Source organism: Ovis canadensis, chromosome 3, assembly GCF_042477335.2.
Source record: "Ovis canadensis isolate MfBH-ARS-UI-01 breed Bighorn chromosome 3, ARS-UI_OviCan_v2, whole genome shotgun sequence".
In the NCBI taxonomy this organism is placed as follows: domain Eukaryota; kingdom Metazoa; phylum Chordata; class Mammalia; order Artiodactyla; family Bovidae; genus Ovis; species Ovis canadensis.
The window spans coordinates 96250646-96273232 of record NC_091247.1 but is presented as its reverse complement, the minus strand read 5'-3'; the positions used below and the strand labels follow the sequence as shown (position 1 = coordinate 96273232).

The following is a 22587-nucleotide window of genomic DNA, read 5'->3' as shown; positions in this document are numbered from 1 at the left end:
CACATCCATACATGACCACTGGAAAAACCATAGCCTTGACTAGATGGACCTTAGTTGGCAAAGTAATATCTCTGCTTTTTAATGTGCTATCTAGGTTGGTCATAACTTTCCTTCCAAGGAGTAAGCGTCTTTTAATTTCATGGCTGCAGTCACCATCTGCAGTGATTTTGGAGCCCAGAAAAATAAAGTCTGACACTGTTTCCACTGTTTCCCCATCTATTTCCCATGAAGTGATGGGACCAGATGCCATGATCTTCGTTTTCTGAATGTTGAGCTTTAGGCCAACTTTTTCACTCTCCTCTTTCACTTTCATCAAGAGGCTTTTTAGTTCCTCTTCACTTTCTGCCATAAGGGTGGTGTCATCTGCATATCTGAGGTTATTGATATTTCTCCCAGCAATCTCGATTCCAGCTTGTGCTTCTTCCAGCCCGGCGTTTCTCATGATGTACCCTGCATATAAGTTAAATAAGCAGGGTGACAATATACAGCCTTGATGTACTCCTTTTCCTATTTGGAACCAGTCTGTTGTTCCATATCCAATTCTAACTGTTGCTTCCTGACCTGCATAAACGTTTCTCAAGAGGAAGGTCAGGTGGTCTGGTATTCCCATCTTTTTCAGAATTTTCCACAGTTTATTGTGATCCACACAGTCAAAGGCTTTGGCATAGTCAATAAAGCAGAAATAGATGTTTTTCTGGAACTCTCTTGCTTTTCCATGATCCAGTGGATGTTGGCAATTTGATCTCTGGTTCCTCTGCCTTTTCTAAAACCAGCTTGAACATCAGAAAGTTCATGGTTCACATATTGCTGAAGTCTGGCTTGGAGAATTTTGAGCATTACTTTACTAGCATGTGAGATGAGTGCAATTGTGAAGTAGTTTGAGCATTCTTTGGCATTGCCTTTCTTTGAGATTGGAATGAAAACTGATCTTTTCCAGTCCTGTGGCCACTGCTGAGTTTTCCAAATTTGCTGGCATATTGAGTGCAGCACTTTCACAGCATCATCTTTCATGATTTGAAATAGCTCAACTGGAATTCCATCACCTCCACTAGCTTTCTTCGTAGTGATGCTTTCTAAGGCCCACTTGACTTCACCTTCCAGGATGTCTGGCTCTAGGCGAGTGATCACATCATGGTGATTATCTGGGTCTTGAAGATCTTTTTTGCACAGTTCTTCTGTGTGTTCTGCATTAACAGTAAGTAAAACACATGGTGTCTCTCCCTTCCCACTTACTACTAATCCTCCACCTCTTCCTCAAGGGTTTTCATGTTTAACTCAGATCTATTGGTCTTAGGACTCCTGTGCTAGACATAATTCAAAGAGAACTGGGCTATAAGAATTGGGACTCCAACCATATGGAAGCCCCAAATCAGACTATATAGATTTCAGTGATCTTCACTTTAGTGTGGGCAAACCCCCTCTTTCCTTCCTTACCCCCTATGCCCCTAGTGCCCCCAGTTGCCCATGCCACCAGCCTGCCGCCTCTTGCATTGTTTCAGATGCACTAATCCAAACATAACCTGTTGAGCCTCGGACGTTTTCCCGTGATTTTTGAAATGATTGAGAGCTCAGATCCCAGCTGAACTGCTCCCTTTGGGAGAGCAAGTAGCATCACACTAGGATTATAAATTAGTCAAGGTCTTAGGGGTTGGTCCCCAAGATCCTGAATGAGTCACAAGCACCTTCCACATGTTGAAAGGGAACCTACCCCGGAAGGATCAGATGTGGCTTATGAAGAGCCTGGGGGATTTCTTTTGCTGTCTTTACCCACTCCCAACCTCAGCTTCCTATCGGTGGACAGTCCTGTCATCAAGACAACATAGTCTATCCTGGGCGTAGTCTGAAAGATCGCAACATGAGTCCTGACCCTGGTGCTCCTAAGGGCTTGCCACTTCCCCATTTTAGGGATCCTGCCAGCCCCCACAAGGGCCTTCCAGCAAAGGGGCTTCCCATTATGTTCTCCCACAGAAGCGCTTCTTCCTTTTGCATTTCGCATTCTCCTCTCCTCTCTGTATACGTCCACCTCCCTTCCTCATTTCCCCCTGGCCCTTGCCGTGCCTCCCACCTACCTCCGGGTGAAGGAATAACTGAAGCGGAAGCCACCCATCTGCGGGGTCCCTGCACTCATCTTGTGTAGCACTGGCCATGGGGTCAGAGAACAGAAAGGAGAGGAAATGGGGCAGGGAAGCACTGGAGAAACAGAGTGTTCTCCAGGATGGTTCTCAACCTGCTCCAATCTGACACTTCAATTTTCCTGCCAGGACAAAGATCTTCCAGTTGGAGTTACTCACTCTGATTCTTCCTTCAGTGATTCAGAACTTGACCGAAGGTAATAGCCATGAGACAGACTCTTTGGGTGTTAGCTAAGAGAATAAGCAATGGCTTGAATGACTATGATTTCTCAAGCCAGTGTCTCAGTAAAGGGCCTTTGCTTCACCACCACAGGACGCAAAGGCACAGACCTGATGAACTCTCAGATAACAAATCTGTCCCCTTACTGACATAATGTGATGACAGCACACAAGCGTATTCAAGTTTGGTAAAGGAAATTATTATAAAATAGTAAGTAGAACGAAAATTGAAAGTAAATATTGAAAAAAAGACAATAGAAACTAGACATGATTTGAGTATATATTATTGAAAGCCAGGATAAGTGAACTTTAAGGATCAAAACACCAAGCACTTTAATACTCTGTGGAATAAAATAACAGCATGGTTAATTAGCAAAGGTGAGAAGGTATCAAGGAAAATAAATATCAATGATCAAGTGGATATAAAAATAGTCAAGAAAGAATTCAAGGCTCAGCAACTCCCATGCCAACAATGTGATTCCTTGCTGTTTTTAATGAGAAGCCACCCTCAAAACAGGTGGGACTGCTTGATGACTGAAAACAAGGAAAGGGATCAAAAATGGAAAAGAGGAATTGAGGGTCAATAGAGTCTGCCTCAGTCATCACTATGGAAGACGGTGAGGGCAGTCATACTCCCACAGTTCACCCTAAACTGGGCTGGAGGCACCATGCTAGATCCAACAGGACAAGCATGGGCTGTCCCAGGACCAGAGGCAGCTGACTCCAGATATAGATGGCACCCACCCAGAAGACTGTCAGACACACGTACCAGAGAGTGTAGATCACCCAAGGGATCTTCTGAGTTATAAGTCAAGCTGTTATCACATTGCCCAGATGAGATTTATCACCAGTACAAGCGTTAGGCCCAAGGCCACTGCAGCCCAGGAGTGTCAAGTCCAAATGACATATCTGCCTGCCACCTCATCCCACTTCCCGAGCCAGGGCTCCTGTGCCCCTCATGCCACTGATCTCTATAAACAAATGTGTTAGGAGAAAAGCACTCTGTCTACCTTGATTTATTTTCATTTTAAAGTAGCCTATAGAAAATTGAATGTCCAATTGCTCCAATTTCAGTTAATGGAGAGAGAATTTGGATCAGGATAGAATATCTCCAAAACCCTGTTAAAGGACTCAAAGCATAGGACAAGGTCAAAAATGCAGAATATTTCATAAACGGTAATGGTACCTCAACTACACTGGTATTTTACTGAATCTATGAAAGTAGATGGAAGCAAAGATGACTAAATAGCAGGATTCCATTTCAGTGAAGAAAAGAAACTCAGCAACATGACCTAGTTTAGCAGATTAGCATCCATGATCTACCAGGCATGGCGCTTAATCCCTGGGCCTAGAGAAAGACAGACGTATGAACAAAGATATACACCACCCTGTGCCAAGAGCAACGGAGCACACCTCAGAGAAAGGACAGGAATCTAAGGGAGGGATCAGCCTTACCCAGAGAATCTGGGAACAATAAACAGGAGTCTACCGGGTGTGCACAGAAAAGGAAAAAAGAGAGAAAAGGCCCTGCAGGTACTGAGAAGAGGCCTGAAATACTACAGAGACACAGGGCAAAGAACAGGGCAAACTGCAAGCAGGAGTTCGAGCACAGAAGGTTCTTGTCTCGCCAGGCTAAGGAGCATGAATTCTCTCCTTTGAACAATGGGGGACCAGTCAGGTTCATGATCCAGAAGTTCACTCTGGCAACCATGTGGAAAATAGGTTGAAGTAGGGCAAGAGCAGTAACTGTGACCGCTGAAGGCCGAGCAGATAGGATACTGCTAGTTCCTGTGCTAAGTGCTAAGAGATCAACAGCAAAGACAGAACTGTCTGCCCTAGAACCCTGTTCTGGGAGATAGCATTTTAAAACACCATACCCTAGAAAAGTCATTCTTCCCTCCTCTCTTTCTCATTCAGCATCACCCTGCACTTCAAAATCTCCTGTCCAGCCTCACCTGCCTTCAGCTACTCACAGAGCCCCGTCTTCATGGTGCCACAGGTGAAAATAGAGATGGAGCCAGAGTGTGACTTCACAGACATGGACAGATATGGGAGAGAAGCTGACGGCGAGACCACCCTCTAGGAGGAGGAGCTTCCCTGGACAGGGCACCGTGAGGGCCTGCATTAGTCTTCAGCGTGAGGGTCTGGGCCAAAACCCTTCACTTTTCAAAGCCTGTTCCTGTATTTACCAAGCAGAGAGAGTCATCCTGCCTGATCGGTGAAAACTGGAGATCTGTCATGCAAAGCCCTTTCCTTCCCTTTGTAGTTATGAAAATAATGAAAGCTTACTGGTACACCTTATTTTAAAATGCAATCCAGCATAGAAATGATAACATTTCTTTTGAGATGAAAAAAAATGCTTGCCTCTCAAAACTGTAGATAAGATAAAGGGGCACTAGTCAGTTTTTATTTAAAACAAATATCAGTTAAGATTTTTTTTAATGCTTAGATTTTAAATTATCTAGATGGTCTTAAAAGAACTGTTAAAATACTTGTACTTCAATAGACCAAGGTTGGAAATTTTGTTTTGCATATTAAGAAATGCTAAAAAGGTCCTCTTATCTCTCCATCCCATTCAGTTTTCTGTGAAGAGTTTGAACTATCTGCATTCTGGGCCTTGTGCCAGCACAGAAGTGTGACTGGGGCTTTCCCAGTTTGACAGCTAGTTCTGAAAGTCTGGCTGTGAAAGAACCAACACATTTGAGTGGATGTTTTAAAAACAAGTGAAATCTCAAATCACATGGCAAATCAACCAAATGATCCTTTAAATTAGTATCACTGTTTTTTCAAGCACAGAATCACATTTCTTGATGCATTTGGGTAGCTCTTTCCTGAAAGTTTTCAATGGCCTGATTCCCAAAGTCCAACTAGCATTCACATGAACACTGCATGTTAGGCAAGGCTAATATGAAATTTTGGAAGATTATAACTCTGTAGTACTAGTCAGACTAGTACCTTAAGGAATAATTGGAAACAAACTGGGTAGATTAAAACCCATTAAATCACAGACCTTGCTTAAGATCAGTCTTTTTATCTTCAGTTCACACTTAACAAATACCAACCATGTTTATTCACCACCTCTGTGTGCCTGATAGCCACAGTGCATCTGGCATCTACCTTCTCCAAAACGACTATGGATTTGAATCTTGGGTAAATTACTTTAGTTACAGTTACCAGACTTACTCAAGATGACAAATGCAGGTGCTTTTTCTTTATTCCTTTCTATTTTTTAAAGGTACAAATGACACTAGACTCATTAACCAACTTGAGTATGTGGATAGCTAATTGCCTCTGATCCCCAGAGCCAGTATAGTGCCTAATCCATAGAAAGCTCTCAGTGTTTATGAAATGAAATATCAGAAGTCCCTTCTAAGGATACTGCCATGAGGTAGAGCTCTAAACCTCCACCACTTTTACTGAGAGCAGCAGAATTACTTAGCTGCTCACTAATCCAGAACCATTGCCTGAGTTTAAGTATAAATTCTTTGTCTTCATCTACACCAATTCTGGGAGAGCTGACAATCCACTCTTAACACTGCAGTTTTAAAACCTGGCTGATTTCCAATAGCACTTTGTCCAAACTGTGTTGTAGAAATGGTATGGATTCAGGATTAAATGTGCTTGATTAATCAAACAAGCTGGAAAGCTAAAATGTTGATTCTTTTTTTGTTGTAAATCGATCACTGTAATTTTTACCTTGTATGTTATTTGCATTTTGTACACATACACAGGAACATTTTAATTTTAATAGCTTTTAACAGGTTGACATATTGTTACTTCTTCATACAGGTCATACTTTTTTCCACTTGTAACTACAATTCAATAAAACTTAATCCCATTTGCTCATCTTGCTCCACATTTAATAATTTAGGTGAGTCAGTAGGTATGACGTACAGACAGGAACTATACCTCACTTACAAAAACATCTCTAGAACTATCACCCCTCTTCATCTCCAGAAAACTGTCAAAAGCATAAAGGCAGCAAAGGAAAAAGCAGGGGAGAAGGGCGGCTTTGCATTGCTCTCCTTCCTCTCGCTGCCTCAAGCTGCCTGGAGTGGGAGCTGCTCCTGCCTTTATGAAAGCCAACTACTCAGCCCTGAGCAGAACACACAGGACCTATCCGAGCTGCAAATATGCCTGCCAGGCAAATATCTTCCGATCTGTGCAATCAAACTAATGTCTTAAACACACACACAGAGGAAAAAAATCTATATATATAATGTGGAGGAGGGGGAGATTTGGCAAAACATCAAGAAGTCCAAATTGAACACATGGTTTAAAATACTCAGAACAAGACTAACCACTGAAATGAATCTTACAGAGGAAACTTCTGGCTTGGGATGTACAATTAAAAGGACTAGGCTGGTTTCTCCATAGCTCTTTAAACCAATTTGTTAAAGGCATAGGATTAGATGTTACCAAATACAGGAATATTTAAACTGATTACATCCAATGAGAAAAATTAGGTCACAAGAAGATAGTAGAGGAAAGATGAAGTATTTCAGAAACTCATTCCATATCAGTCAGAAGTGTTTTATTTAAAAAATCAAAATGATGCAAAAAAAGTCCCTTAATAAAGTCTGATTAAATTCAGTATTAACTCTCATTATCAAAAATTGATCAAGGAAAGCCAACAGGTGCAGCCGAGAAAAGCTGGCAGCTGTTGACAGTTCTTTGGTGGAAAAGTAAGTTGCATACTTACACATAGCTGCCCTAATGATTATCAAGCCCAAGTTATGTTTTCCAAAAATAGGTTTCAAGATACACTAAAGAAACCATACAGACACCTCTAACAGTATAAAATTTGACAGTGAAGGTTGAGGATATAGGAAAACTCAAATATGACAACACACACGAGTAATTTATAAAACAAGCCTTTCAATCCTAGGAAAGTAAAATGGGGAGATCCCAAGCAGTAATGAACATAAAACAAGGGCTAATAGCAAGTGGGAAAAACCCAACCATTTTCCCAATGACTGAGTCACAAAATGATAGCTTAGGAGACTATTAACATGCAGTTTTCCTTCTGTTTATCATCAACACATATATAAATTAGGGTAAAGTTTTTTCTACTCAATTACCATCGTTTCTTTCTTTTTTAACTTTTCCCTAATTTTCTCTAGCAACATTTTTCCTTTGGTTTGACCAGTTGAACTCAAAAGGTTTGGAACCTAAAGTGAGTATCAACTCATTATTGGAATAGCACTTGGGAAATGTAATCATAGAAAAGACAAGTTTGGGCAGCATTGGTGGTATAATGGTGAGCAAGCTGCCTTTCTAAAGAAGACAGATTTCAACTGAAGTGGCCTCACGGAGTTAAACAGCCATTCTCAGTGTGACAGGGTCCTCCCTGTTCATCTCTAGGGTAATGTTTCTCTTGGTTGGATCGCGTGACCCAGCACGATAGTGGCATGCTGCCTGGTAGGTTACTGCAGAGCTATGTGTGGAAACACACACTAATTTAAGCTTACAATAAATACGAAGTATTGTTTAAAGCCATGTAAGTAAAGAAAAAATATTGCATTTCTATTGACCTGGTTTTCCTCTTGAACTGGCTTGGAGTCCTGTTCATGACACAGAAGACACAATAGTTAATTACTTGCTGCTCCAAGTTCCTTAGACTTCAGTACTTCCCGTTCTTCGAGCCTTAGCACTTTTTTTGCAGCAATAATGGTATTCTTCATCAGCATTGCCACAGTCATGGGACCAACACCCCCAGGGACTGGAGTGATGTAACCTGCTTTCTTCTTGACTCCTACACAGAGATCAGACATCAAACTCTTTAATTATGGCAAAGGAACTCTAAGGACTTTAACATATCATGGAAGACGCATTCAAACAAAAAGCAATAATATACACAAGCATCTCAATAAACCTCAAACTCATTAAAAAATATCATATCTACAATACCCAAGAACAAGAGCTTTTGAACATATTAACAAAGTAACACACATTTAGGGATTTCCCAGGCGAGCCAGCATCTGGGACTCTGGGCTTCCACTGCAGGGGGTACAGGTTTGATGCCTGGTCAGGGAACTAAGGGCTTCCCCGGTGGCTCGGTGGGAAAGAATCTGCCTGCAATGCAGGCAACACAGGAGTCTTGGGTTCAGTCTCTGGGTCAGAAGATCCCCTGGAGGATGAAACAGCAACCCACTCTGGTGTTCCTGCCGGGAAAATCCCATGGAAAGAAGAGACTGGTGGGCTATAGTTTATGGGGTTGCAAAGAGTCAGACACGACTGAGCAACTGAGTGCTCACAGGGAATGAAGATCCCACATGCTGTGCAGTGTGGCCAAAAAAAAACCAATAATAAAAAAAACATGCATATAATAAGCAGAGTTGTTCAGCGAATATACTTAAATAACCAGCCACACTTTTCCTCCATATTCAGTTCAGTCAGTTCAGTTGCTCAGTCGTGTCTGACTCTGCGACCCCATGAATCACGGCACACCAGGCCTCTCTGTTCATCACCAACTCCCGGGAGTTCACTCAGACTCACATCCATCGAGTCAGTGATGCCATCCAGCCATCTCATCCTCTGTCGTCCCCTTCTCCTCCTGCTCCCAATCCCTCCCAGCATCAGAGTCTTTTCCAATGAGACAACTCTTTGCATGAGGTGGCCAAAGTACTGGAGTTTCAGCTTTAGCATCATTGCTTCCAAAGAAATCCCAGGGTTGATCTCCTTCAGAATGGACTGGTTGGATCTCCTTGCAGTCCAAGGGACTCTCAAGAGTCTTCTCCAACACCGCACTTCAAAAGCATCGATTCTTCGGCACTCAGCCTTCTTCACAGTCCAACTCTCACACCCATACATGACCACTGGAAAAACCATAGCCTTGACTAGATGGACCTTAGTCAGCAAAGTAATGTCTCAGCTTTTGAAAATGCTATCTAGGTTGGTCATAACTTTCCTTGCAAGGAGTAAGCGTCTTTTAATTTCATGGCTGCAGTCACCATCTGCAGTGATTTTGGAGCCCAAAAAAATAAAGTCTGACACTGTTTCCACTGTTTCTCCATCTATTTCCCATGGAGTGATGGGACTAGATGCCATGATCTTCATTATATTAAATCAATTTTAAAAGAAACATCTCAGTAGTTAACTGTATGGAAGTGTAACTATAATAATAATAAGGATTACTTCAATTAAAACCTGCTTACAATATTTTCTTAATTTTATTCTATTTATTTAACTATACTGTTTGCCCAAAGCACCAAGCAAAGTAGTTTTCTGGAAAGTAAAAAGATTTTTAAAAATCCAATCTAAAGGGAAAAATTACTTAGATACCTAGGCTTGGGTCTGACTGCTTGAGAAGAAATAGAAAGCTAGAAATAGAATTATCAGCATAAAATTCAGATAAATTCAGAACTGAAAGGAGAAATCTATCAGTGAATTCCAAAATTTTAGTAATATGGCTTTTTCCTGGACTTTTAATATTGCAAGTCTGGATCTCTCCTCTCAATATGAAAATCAGAAGTCTATAATACTTTTTAGGAGACTCAATGGTTTAGAAAAATCACTTCATTAAATTTTCAGACTTATTAAAAGTCTTGTTTTCTTTATAGAATAACCCTAAAGAGAAGAAAGAAATTTCCTGAAAACTGTTTTGTTCTCCATAATTCGATGATACAAACACCTAAAATTCTAGAATGACCAAAATTTTTTAAAAGATTTCTCTTAATTATCATGGAAAGCATGATAATAAATGGTAATAATGATAATAATAATGGTAAAAATGATAATAAACGGTAATAATCAATATCATAAGTTTAAAAGCTAAATAAAAAGTAAATAGTCTGCCCTGATTGTCCAATAAAAGTAGTATTTATTGATTTTTATATTTTAAAAAGTTACCTTCAAAATCCACATCTCCAACCAACTTGGGTTTAGCAGTTGTGGGATCTTGAATTCTATTTATTCCCACATCAATGACAGCTGCTCCTTCCTTGATCATATCTGCTGTGATCAGATTTGGAATACCTAGAAAAGGAGATAGGAATGATCAATTTAGTACTGAAAAGAATATTCCACCTGTAAGATTCTTATCAATTTCAAGATACCTGCAAGAATGAATTAGCTTATTTTATAAAAACTCATAAAAAATATTAACCAGGGAAACAATTAAACTTCATATAGTGAACAGAAATATTGTGAGGCTGTAGAAATAACATTTATCCATCAAATATATAATGGAATGCCAGAAATCAGTATTCCAACCACAACTCTCATCTTTGTAAGCAGCTTTGACATTATGGTCAAACCTAGGGGAATATGAAATAAAACGACAGGGCAGCAGGCAAATTCGAAGATAAGAGGTCTATCTTCATCCTCTGAGCAAGGTACTTCCACCTCCTCCCTGGTGCTCTTACCTGCAGCGGAGATCACAATATCTGCAAGAGCCGTATGTTTCTTTAGCTCCTCCTTAGGAGTGTATCGATGAGATATTGTGACAGTGGCATCGCCTGTGAGTTAAAAAACAGATGTCTTGATTTCTGAATCAAAGCTAGGAATGGATTAGATCTCAGTTAGGCAAACCATGCCAGAAATCCAAGACCTCTGAAAAAATAATTGACAAATGTTACACCATATTTTCTGGGCAGCCAATTGTCATTAAAACACAACAGCAACAACTAATACTCAATTTCTTGTAACTCTTACCTGTTGGTCCTAACTCTACCCTTTGGAGTCATATATCATTAGATTTATTCCTTATCCTTTTTAATAGTCTTTCTGAACAAAATGTCACTAGAATTACTCAAGGATTTTTCTTAAAAGTGTGCTGAAAGATATGTGGAAATATTTCATTCTGATATATTTTATCTCTGATATAATCATGTATGGTCATATTATGATAATCATATAACTTTGATTTGAGAGTTTTTCTCAAATTAACAGAATTTGACAGGATGATGACACATCACAGTCATATGAAGTCAGTCCTTTGCAATGGTCTAAGATCTTTTTTTCCTATCAAGTGGCACAGATCAGGATACTAATTTTGAATAAGTTATACTTCTTAACTTCAACTGTCAAAGCCATAACTGAAAATTCTAATTGTCTATAACCATGCTTACACTCAAAACTCAAATTTCTGAGACATATCTATTTCTGAACTGGTTCCATACTAGTGAATATAAATTAACTCATCTTCTTCCACAAAGATTACTCCCAAACTACCTATTATTTTTTCTTTTTCTTTTCCAAAGTACCTATTAACAAAATTATAACAAAGACAAATAAAGCTTAACAAACACTTCCAAGCATCCACAGGGCAGTCTCTCTCACAAGGGAGAGGAGGACACCCTCCTGAGAGTAATATTCTTACCTCCCGGCCGTTCATGTGCCCCATCTGTGTGCAGTAACATTGCAATGGGCATTCCAACATTTTTTGACCTTCCGGCCACAACCACATTCTTTCCTAGGGTTGGAATGCCTATGAAAAATAAATATATTTGCGTTTCACATAGTGCCAGATTATCTTACAGCACCTAAGAAAAAGGAAGACTGACACCTTAGGATGTGACTCTAATTGTGATAATGAAGGAAATCACCAGCTTATTGACTCCTTCAGTCAACTGAACCATCACTTGCTACCCATAGTGAAAGCTGAAAGGGAACATAAGCTGCAAAATGTTATATGAGTGTGCACTATCAACACTATCAAAGCTTAAATTTCCTTCAGAGTTTTCTGGATCAAGCAGCAAAAACAGTTGTAGGTAATTGCTAAGGGAGTTAGGCTCTGGGGAGTAGGACTAGATGATCTGAGGTGGGGGTTTCCACTGTTGTTCTGTAGGAATTTTTACCATTTCGTCAGTATGTTTTGATAATACTGAGATGGATATACCTACCAGTTCGCTTAATTATTTCCCACACACCCCATGGAGTAGCTGGTAACATGGAACACTGGTCCAAACACATTCGCCCAACATTAATTACATGAAAGCCATCGACGTCTTTGTCTGGAGAAACGGCATTGCAGACCTTTCTCTCATCAATGTGCTCTGAAAAAGAAATCAGAGCAGTGGTCAACTCACTGTTACATAGTTAGCGCTGCTTGACTCCAGCTTACCCAGTTTGCAGTAAAAACCCATTCCCCGTCTAGAACTCACCCCGCAACTTATTCATCTGTGCGTTGGGAACACACAGCAAGCAAAGCCAAATGCCAAGACCAAACCAGTGCCCTCTTGTCCTCCCCAAACTGCTTCCCTCCACTGTCCTGTGTATTAAGATCTCAATACCAAGTCAGGGAGTAATTAGTATTCCGAGGAGGTCGGTCCCATATCTAACAACATACTCACTCTCTTGAGTTTACCTCCCCTTTCTTTAAGACAAATACACATGAGGAGCCAACTGTATAAACTAAACAAGCCTCTCCGCACCTCAGAAATCATTTTAAATAGTGCTATATAAATCTCACCTGGAAGAGGCAGCTGAACAAGGAGGCCATCTACATTATTATCATTATTTAGTTTATTGATTAAATTCAACAGTTCTTCCTCTGAAATTGAAGCTGGTTTCACAATGGTCTCACTGTTAATTCCTATAAGAAATTTTCAAGGTTAAAAAAAAATAGATTATGGAAGATGGCGGAGTAGGAGAACACACAGCTCACGTATCCTCACGGTGTGTCAGAAGTGCCTCGGAGAAATTCTTATGAAGCACATGCTGGACACTGGTGGAGGGCCTTGGACACCTAGGGGGATGGGAGGAGTCCCAGCGCAATCTTTTTTTCAGGAAGAAAAAAAATTTTTTTTCTTTTCTGTTTAGCACCCTTCCCAGGTAGGGTGTGGGAAGGACGTGGAGAGCGGTGGAGGCAGGATAGGACTGGCACCCCTGGGGGAAGCTGGGGGAGAGGAAACAACCCCACACTCAGGGAAGCATGCTCACAGTGGGGGCTCAGCAGGGAAAGGCAAGGAGCTTAGGGGGACCTCAGGATGGGAGGGGAATGCAGCAGCCAGTGTCAGGGTGGGGCAGGATGGAGTGGAGCCTGGGCACGCGGTCCGTGCTGCAGCCCTTCGCACCCCAGTCTGTGTGCCTCATGGTGGGAAGGAGGGCTGGGTGCTGCAGAGTGGGATTCGGGGAGTGGATCCAGGGAGGGGACAGCAGTTGGGGATGGCCTGGGGTGTTGGTGGGGGCAGGGTCTTGGGCCACAGTGGGACCAAGGCACCACTGTTGAGTGGCACATGAAGGGTGGGGCCACCACTGCAGAACCTTTCCCGGCCTACCAACCCAGCTTCCTCGGGCGGTGATGGGAGCACACGCCTGCCCAGCAGCCTCGGCTGGGTGAGGTATGGCAGGCTCGCTGACCCCTCAAGCCACGGTCTCCCCAGTCTGCTCAGGCCCTGGCAAGCCTGCTGGGGTTCCAGGCTGAGCCCCACCTCCATCAAGGCCTCCTCTGGCTGCTGGGGTCCCAGTGGACCCAAGCACCACCCCTGCTCAAAGCCTCCGTGAGTCATGGGTCCAGGCAGGCAGAGGGCTGCCCCCTCCAAGGCTTCTTCCAGTTGCTCCAGCCCCTGCGGACATGCCCACGGAAGCCTATGCTCCAGTCAGCCTGTGTTGACACGTGTGCTCTGGGCCAGCTTCAAGAGCAGACCCTGGTGGAAGGAGCACACACAGACCTTTTCTTTTAGTTTGTTTTTTTAATTTATTTTTTCTTTTCTGTTTAGTTTTCAGTTTCAGTTCAGTCACTCCCTACTGTCCGACACTTTGTGACCCCCATGGATTTCAGCACACCAGGCTTCCCTGTCCATCACGAACTCCCGGAGCTTGCTCAAACTCATGTCCGTCCAGTCGGTGATGCCGTCCAACCATCTCGTCCTCTGTCGTCCCCTTCTCCTCCCACCTTCAATCTTTCCCAGCATCAGGGTCTTTTCCAATGAGCCAGTTCTTCACATCAGGTGGCCAAAGTATTGGAGTTCCAGCTTCAACATCAGTCCTTCCAATGAATGTTCAGGACTGATTTCCTTTAGGATGGACTGGTTAGATCTCCTTGCAGTCCAAGGGACTCTTTAAGAGGCTGCTCCAACACCACAGTTCAAAAGCATCAATTCTTTGGCATTCAGCTTTCTTTATAGTCCAACGCTCACATCCAATACATGACCATTGGAACAACCATAGCTTTGACTAGATGGACCTTTGTGGGCAAAGTAATGTCTCTGCTTTTTAATATGCCGTCTAGGTTGATCATAGCTTTTCTTCTAAGGAGCAAGTGTCTTTTAATGTCATGGCTGCAGTCACCATCTGCAGTGATTTGGGGACCCAAAAATATAAAATCTGTTACTGTTTCCATTGTTTTCCCATCTATTTGCCATTAAATGATGGGACCAGGGGCCATGATCTTAGTTTAGGTTTGTTTTTATCATCAGTTTTGGTTTGGGGGCTCTTCTGTTTGTCTTCTTGTTTTTTGCTTTCCTTGTTTTTTCCTTTTTTGTTGTAGCTGTTTTTTGTTTATTGGTTTGTGTTTTGGTTGCTTGGATTTGTTTTTATTACTTGTTGAGGGTTGTGTGTGTCTGTTTTCTTTTTTTGTATATTTGTTCCAGTTTTGTTATTATCCACCTTGGGCTTTGCTTGTCTGGTTTTTTTCCTTTTTCTGCCACGCCACACGGCTTGTGAGGTCATGGTTCCCAGGCGGTGGGTCAGAAGCTCCTGTAGGGGGAGCTTCAAGTTCAGGCTTCTGGACCACCAGAGATCTCCAGAAAACACTAGTTGGCATGAGCTCTGCAGAGGTCCTTATTCAGCACCAAGACCCAGTTCCACCCAACTGCCCACAAGCAACAGTGCTGGATGCCTCAGGCCAAACAGCCACCAAGAGAAACACAGCCCTCTTCATCAACAGAAATGAGACAACAGAGAAATATGTTACAGATGAAGGAGCAAGGTAAACACCTACAAAACCAAGTAAATGAAGAGAAAATAGAATCTACCTGAAAAAGAATTCAGAGAAATAATAGGAAAATGATCCAAAGTATTGGAAATAAAATGGAGGCATGGACAGCCTAGATGGGAGGGGGGTTTGGGGAGAATGGATACATGTATATGTATGGCTGAGTCCCTTCACTGTTCACCTGAAACTATCACAACATTGTTAATCAGCTATACAGCAATACAAAATGCTTTTGGTGTTAAAAAATTAAATTAAATTAAAATTTTTTAAATGGAGGCCTGGATTGAGACAATACAAGAAATGTTTACAAAGGACCTAGAAAAACGAAAGAGAAAACAAACAGTGATGAATAACAAAATAACTAAAGTGAAAAATACAGCAGAAGGTATCAATAGCAGAATAACTGAAGCAGAAGAATGGAAAAGTGAGTTGGAAGAGGGAATGGTGGAAATAACTACTGAGGAGCAGAATAAAGAATGAAAAGAAATGGGGACAGTCTCAGAGATCGCTGGGACAACTTTAAATACAACAACATTCAAATTATAAGGGTCCCAGAAGAAGAAGAGAAACAGAAAGGGTTTGAAAAAAAACTTGAAGAGATTATAGTCAAAAACTTCCCTAACATGGGAAAGGAAATAGCTACCCAAGTTCAGGAAGCACATAGAATCCCTTACAGGATAAACCCAGGGAGGAAGCACACTGCGACACATATTAATTGACCTAATGAAAATTAAATTCAAAGAAAAAATAGTCAAAGCAGCAAGGGGAAAACAACAAATAACATACAAGGGTATCCCCTAAAGTTATCAGCTGATCTTTCAGCAGAAATTCTACAGGCCAGAAGGGAGAGGCAGGATATATTTAAAGTGATGAAAAAGAAAAACCTACAACCAAGACTACTCTACCCAGCAAGGATATCATTCAGGTTCAGTGAAGAAATCAAAAGCTTTACAGACAAGCAAAAGCTAAGTGAATGGAGCACCATCGATCCAGCTTTACTGCTAATGCTAAACGACCTCTACGTGAGAAACTTAAGAGAAGAAAAAGACTTACAAAAACAAACCCAATGGGCTTCCCAGTTCAGTGGTTAAGAACCTGCCTTGAAATACAAGGGACACGGGTTTGATCCCTGGTCCGGGAAGATCCCACATGCCATGGGGTAACTCAGCCCATGCACCACAACCACTGAAGCCCACAAACCCTATAGCCCGTGTTTTGCAACGAGAGAAGCCATTGCAATGAGACACCCATGCACAGCAAGAGAGTAGCCCCCATGCACCACAGCTAAAGAAAGCCTGAACATAGCAATGAGGACCCAGCATAGCCAAAATAAATAAAACCCCAAACAACTAAGAAAATGGTCACAGAAACATACATATTGATAATTACCTTAAATGTAAATGGATTAAATGTTCCAACCAAAAGATACAGACTGACTGAATGTATACAAAAATAAGACCCATTTATATGCCAAAGAATACTCAAACTATCCCACAGTGGCACTCATCTCACACACTAGCAAACTAATGCTCAAAATTTTCCAAGCCAGGCTTCAACAGTACATGAACTGTGAACTTCCAGATGTTCACACTGGTTTAGAAAAAGCAGAGGAACCAGAAATCAAATTGCCAATATCCGCTGGAGCATCGAAAAAGCAAGAGAGTTCAAAAAAAACCCATCTACTTCTGTCTTACTGACTACGCCAAAGCCTTTGACTGTATGGCTCACAACAAACTGTGCAAAATTCTTAAAGAGATGGGAATACCAGACCACCTGACCTGCCTCTTGAGAAATCTGTATGCAGGTTAAGAAGCAACAGTTAGAACTGCACATGGAACAACAGACTGGTTCCAAATTGGGAAAGGAGTACGTCAAGGCTGTATATTATCACCCTGCTTCTTTAACTTATGTGCAGAGTACATCATGAGAAATGATGGGCTGGATGAAGCACAAGCTAGAATCAAGGTTCCTGGGAAAAATATCAATAACTTCAGATATGCAGATGACACCACCCTCATGGCAGAAAGCAAAGAAGAACTAAAGAGCCTCTTGATGAAAGTGAAAGAGGAGAGCGAAAAAGTTGGCTTAAAACTCAACATTCAGAAAACTAAGATCATGGCATATGGTCCCATCATTTCATGGCAAATAGATGGGGAAACAATGGAAATAATGACAGATTTTATTTTTCTGGGCTCCAAAATCACTTCAGTGGTGACTGCAGCCATGAAATCAAAAGACGCTTGCTCCTTGGAAAAAAAGTTATGACCAACCTAGACAGCATATTAAAAAGCAGAGACATTACTTAGCCCACAAAGGTCCATCTAGTCAAAGCTATGGTTGTTCCAGTGGTCACGTATGGATGCGAGAGTTAGACTATAAAGAAAGCTGAGTGCCAAAGAACTGATGCTTTGAACTGTGGTGTTGGAGCAGACTCTTGAAGAGTCCCTTGGACTGCAAGGAGATCCAACCAGCCCATCCTAAAGGAAATCAGTCCTGAACATTCATTGGAAGGACTGATGCTGAAACTCCAATACTTTGGCCACCTGATGAAAAGAACTGACTCATTGGAAAAGACCCTGATGCTGGGAAAGATTGAAGGTGGAAGGAGAAGGGGACGACAGAGGATGAGATGGTTGGATGGCATCACTGACCCAACGAACATGAGTTTGAGTAAACTCTGGGAGTTCATGATGGACAGGGAGCCCTGGCGTGCTGTGATTCATGGGGTAACAAAGAGTTGGACACGACTGAGCGACTGAACTGAACTGAATATACTATCCACAATAAACGCACTTCAGACCTAGGGACACATACAGATTGAAAGTGAGGGAGCGGAAAAAGATATCCTGTGCAAATGGAAATCAAAAGAAGGCTGGAGTTGCAATTATCATATAAGACAAAAGAGACAAACAAGGACACTACATAATGATCAAGAGATCAATCCAAGAAGATATAACAATTATAAATATCTATGCCCCCAACACAGGAGCACTTCAATACATAAGGCAAATGCTAACAGCCATACAAGGGGAAATTGACAGTAACACAATAATCACGGGGAACTTTAACATCTTACTTACACCAATGGGCAGATCATCCAGACAGAAACTAATAAGGAAACACAACTTTAAATGACACATTAGGCCAGAGAGACTTGATATTAACAGGACATTCTATCCAAAAGCTGCAGAATACACTTTCTTCTCAAGTGCACATAGAACATTCTCCGGGATAGATCACATCTTGGGACACTAATCAAACCTCAATAAATTTAAGAAAATTTAAATGCCATCAAGAATCTTTTCTGACCACAATGCTATGAGATTAGAAATCAATTACAGAAAAAAAAAAAAAACCCTGTAAAAAATTCAAACAAATGGAAGGTAAACAATATGCTACAAAATAACCAAGAGATCACTGAAGAAACCAAAGAGGAGATGCAAAAAGACGTAGAAACAAATGACAATGAAAACACAGTGACCCAAAACTTACGGGATGCAACAAAAGCAGTTCTAAGAGGGAAGTTTATTGTGATACCACCATACCTCAAGAAATAAGAAGAATCTCAAACAACCTAACTCATACCTACAGCAACTAGAGAAAGAAGAACAAACAAAACCCAAAGTTAGCAGAAGGAAATAAACCATAAAAATCACAGAAGCAATAAATGCAATAGAAATGAAGAAAACAAATGCAAATATCAATAAGACTAAAAGCTGGCTCTTTGAGAAGATAAACAAAATTGATAAACCTTTAGCTAGACTCAAAGAAAAAAAAGGTAGAGGACTCAAGTGAATAAAATTAGAAATGAGTAGGAAAAATTACAACTGACACCACGTAAATATAAACAATCATAAGAGACTACTACAAGCAGTATATGCCAATTAAATGGACAACTCAAAAGAAATGGACAAATTCTTAGAAAGGCACAACTCTCCAAGACCAAACCAGGAAGAAACAGAAAGATTAACAAACCAAGCACAAGTAATGAAATTGAAAATATGATTAAAAATCTTCCAATAAACAAAAGTCCAGGACCAGATGGCTTCACAGGTGAAATCTATCAAACACTTAGAGAAGTGTTTGATAACACCCATCCTTCTCAAACTCCTCCAAAATACTGCAGAAGAATAAAAACTGCCAAAATTATTCTATGAGGCCACCATCATCCTGATACCAAAACCAGACAAAGATATTACACAAAAAAGAAAATTACAGACCAATACCACTGATGAACATAGATCAAAATACCAGTAAACAATCCAATAACACATTAAATGGATCATACATCATGAGCAAGTGGATTTTATCCCAGGGATGCAAGGATTCTTCAATATATGCAAATCAATCAATGTGATACATCATATTAACAAATTGAAAAATAAAAACTATAATCGTCTCAATAGATGCAGAAAGGACTTCTGAAAGAACTTAACATCCATTTATGATAAAAACTCTCCAGGAAGTGGGCATGAAAGGAATTTACCTCAACATAATAAAGGTCGTATACAACAAACCCACAGCCAACATCTTTCTCATGGTGAAAAACTGAAAGCATTTCCTCTAAGATTGGAACAAGACTCAGATGTCCATTCTCACTGCTATTATTTAACATAACTTTGGAAGATGCAGCCATGGCTATCAGAGAAGAAAAAGAAATAAAAGGAACACAACTGAAAGAGAAGTAAAACTGCCCCTGTTTGCTGATGACATGAATCTATACATAGAAAATCATAAACAGGTCACCAGAAAATTACTGGTACTAATCAATGAATTTGGTTAATTTGCAGGATATAAAAGTAATGCACCAAAATCTCTTGCTTTCCTATACACTAGTAAAAAGTTCATGCATCAAACCTGGACTGGCGATTCATTTCTTATATGATATTATATATGTTTCAATGCCATTCTCCCAAATCATCCCACCCTTGCCCTCTCCCACAGAGTCCAAAAGACTGTTCTATACATCTGTGTCTCTTTTGCTGTCTTGCATACAGGGTTATCATTACCATCTGTCTAAATTCCATATATATGCGTTAGTATACTGTATTGGTGTTTTTCTTTCTGGCTTACTTCACTCTGTATAATAGGCTCCAGTTTCATCCACCTCATTAGAACTGATTCAAATGTATTCTTTTTAATGGCTGAGTAATACTCCATTGTGTATATGTACCACAGCTTTCTTATCCATTCTTCTGCTGATTGACATCTAGGTTGCTTCCGTGCACTGGCTATTATAAACAGTGCTGCGATGAACAGTGGGGTACACGTGTCTCTTTCAATTCTGGTTTCCTCGGTGTGTATGCCCAGCAGTGGGATTGCTGGGTCATAAGGTTTGATGCATGATACTGGATGCTCGGGGTTGGTGCACTGAGACGACCCAGAGGGATGGTACGGGGAGGGAGGAGGGAGGGGAGTTCAGGATGGGGAACACGTGTATACCTGCAGCGGATTCATGTTGATGTATGGCAAAACCAATACAATATTGCAAAGTAATTAACCTCCAATTAAAATAAATAAATTTATATTTTAAAAAATAATAATAAAAATAAAAAGTTCAGAAAAAGAAATTAAGAAAACAATCCCATTTACCACTGCAACAAAAAGAATAAAACACCCAGGAATAAACCTACATAAGGAGGCAAAGACTTGTACTCAGAAAACCGTACGATTCTAATGAAAGAAACCAAACACCACACAAACAGAGAGACATACCACGATCCTGGGATGGAAGAATCAATATGGTAAAAATAACTATGTTATCCAAAGCAATATACAGATTCAATGAAATTTCTTTTAAATTATCAATGGCATTTTTCACAGGATTAGAACAAATTTTACAGTTTGTATGGAAACAAAGACACTGAAGAGCCAAAGCTATCTTTAAAAAAAGAGTGGGAGGAATCAGGCTCCCTGACTTCAGAATATAAACAAAGCTACCATAACCAAGATAGTATGTATGGTATTGGCACAAAAACAGAAACACAGATCAATGGAAGAGGCTAGAAAGCCCAGGGATAAACCCATGCACCTATGGTGACCTAGTGACAAAGGAGCAAACCATATACAATGGAGAAAAGACAGTCTCTTCAGTAAGTGGTGCTGGGAAAGCTGGACAGCTACATGTAAAAGAATGAAATTAGAACACTCCCTAACACCAGACACAAAATAAACTCAAAATGGTTAAAGACCTAAATGTAAGGCCAGACACTATGAAACTCTTGGAAGAAAACATAGGCAGAACACTGACATAAATCAAAGCAAGATCTTTTTTGACCCACCTCCTAGAGTAATGAAAATAAAAAGCAAAAACAAACAAATGGGCCCTAATTAAACCCAAAAGCTTTTAACAGCAAAGGAAACCATAAACAAAGTGAAAAGACAACCTTCACAATGGGAGAAAAGATTTGCAAATGAAGCAACTGACAAGGGGTTAATCTCCAAATATACAAACAGCTCCTGCAGCTCAACATCAAAAAAACAAACAACCCAATCACAGAACGGGGTGAAGACCTAAACAGATATTTCTTCAAAGAAGAAATAAAGATAGCCAAGTTCAATTCAGTTCAATTGCTCAGTCGTGTCCGACTCTATGTGACCCCATGAACTGCAATGCAACATCACTAGTTTTTAGAGAAATGCAGATTAAAAACTACAATGAGGTATCACCTCACACTGTTCAGAATGGCCATCATAAGAAGATCTACAAACAATAAATGCTAGAGAGGGTGTGAAGAAAACAGAACCCTCTTACATTTTTAGTGGGAATGTGGATTGGTGCAGCCACTATGGAGAATACGGTGGTGGTTCCTTAAAAAACTAAAAATACAACTACCATATGATCCAGCAATTCCATTCCTGGGCATAATTCCAAAAGATACACTATTTACAATGTGACCAAATGCAGCACTATTTACAATAGATGGGCTTCCCAGGTGGCCCTATTGGTAAAGAACTTGCCTGTCAACGCAAGAGATTTAAGAGACATGGATTTGATCCCTGAGTTGGGAAGACCCCTGGAGCAGGGCATGGCAACCCTCTTGTATACTTGCCTGGAGAATCCCATGGACAGGAGCCTGGGGGGCTACAGTCCATAGGGTCGCAAAGAGTCAGACTCAATTGAAGGAACTTAGCACGTTTTACAACAGGCAGGAAATGGAAGCAACCTAAATGCCATCAACAGAGGAATGGAAAAAGTAGATGTGACACAAATATACAACAGAATATTACTCAGCCATAAAAAGGAACAAAATTGTGCCATTTGCAGTTATGGATGGACCTAGGGACTATCATACGAAGTCAGTAAGAAGAGAAAAATAAATATTGTATAGCAATGCATATAAGTGGAATATAGAA

The 22587-nt window shown here is 40.7% G+C and overlaps 2 protein-coding genes across 7 annotated transcripts in view; one reads left to right on the top strand and one right to left on the bottom strand.

Annotated features, from left to right (window-relative positions):
• The window catches only part of SLC4A5 (solute carrier family 4 member 5), a 98733-nt gene extending 92544 nt beyond the window's left edge, over positions 1-6189 (top strand). For 4 of the 5 annotated variants that reach the window (XM_069583719.1, XM_069583722.1, XM_069583720.1 and 1 more), the window contains 2 exons: positions 2262-2329; positions 4269-6189. In XM_069583719.1, coding sequence (XP_069439820.1) covers positions 2262-2329; positions 4269-4434 — 234 coding nt within the window. In that variant the 3' untranslated portion in view covers positions 4435-6189. The remainder of the gene's footprint in view (positions 1-2261; positions 2330-4268) is intronic. The other variant, XM_069583723.1, reaches the window with a different exon arrangement.
• Positions 6190-6868: 679 nt separating this feature from the next.
• The window catches only part of MTHFD2 (methylenetetrahydrofolate dehydrogenase (NADP+ dependent) 2, methenyltetrahydrofolate cyclohydrolase), a 31884-nt gene continuing 16165 nt past the window's right edge, over positions 6869-22587 (bottom strand). The window contains exons 3-8 of one of the 2 annotated variants that reach the window (XM_069583725.1): positions 12766-12888; positions 12197-12349; positions 11674-11781; positions 10718-10810; positions 10203-10328; positions 6869-8106 (exon numbers count right to left, since the gene is read on the bottom strand). In XM_069583725.1, coding sequence (XP_069439826.1) covers positions 7943-8106; positions 10203-10328; positions 10718-10810; positions 11674-11781; positions 12197-12349; positions 12766-12888 — 767 coding nt within the window. In that variant the 3' untranslated portion in view covers positions 6869-7942. The remainder of the gene's footprint in view (positions 8107-10202; positions 10329-10717; positions 10811-11673; positions 11782-12196; positions 12350-12765; positions 12889-22587) is intronic. The other variant, XM_069583726.1, reaches the window with a different exon arrangement.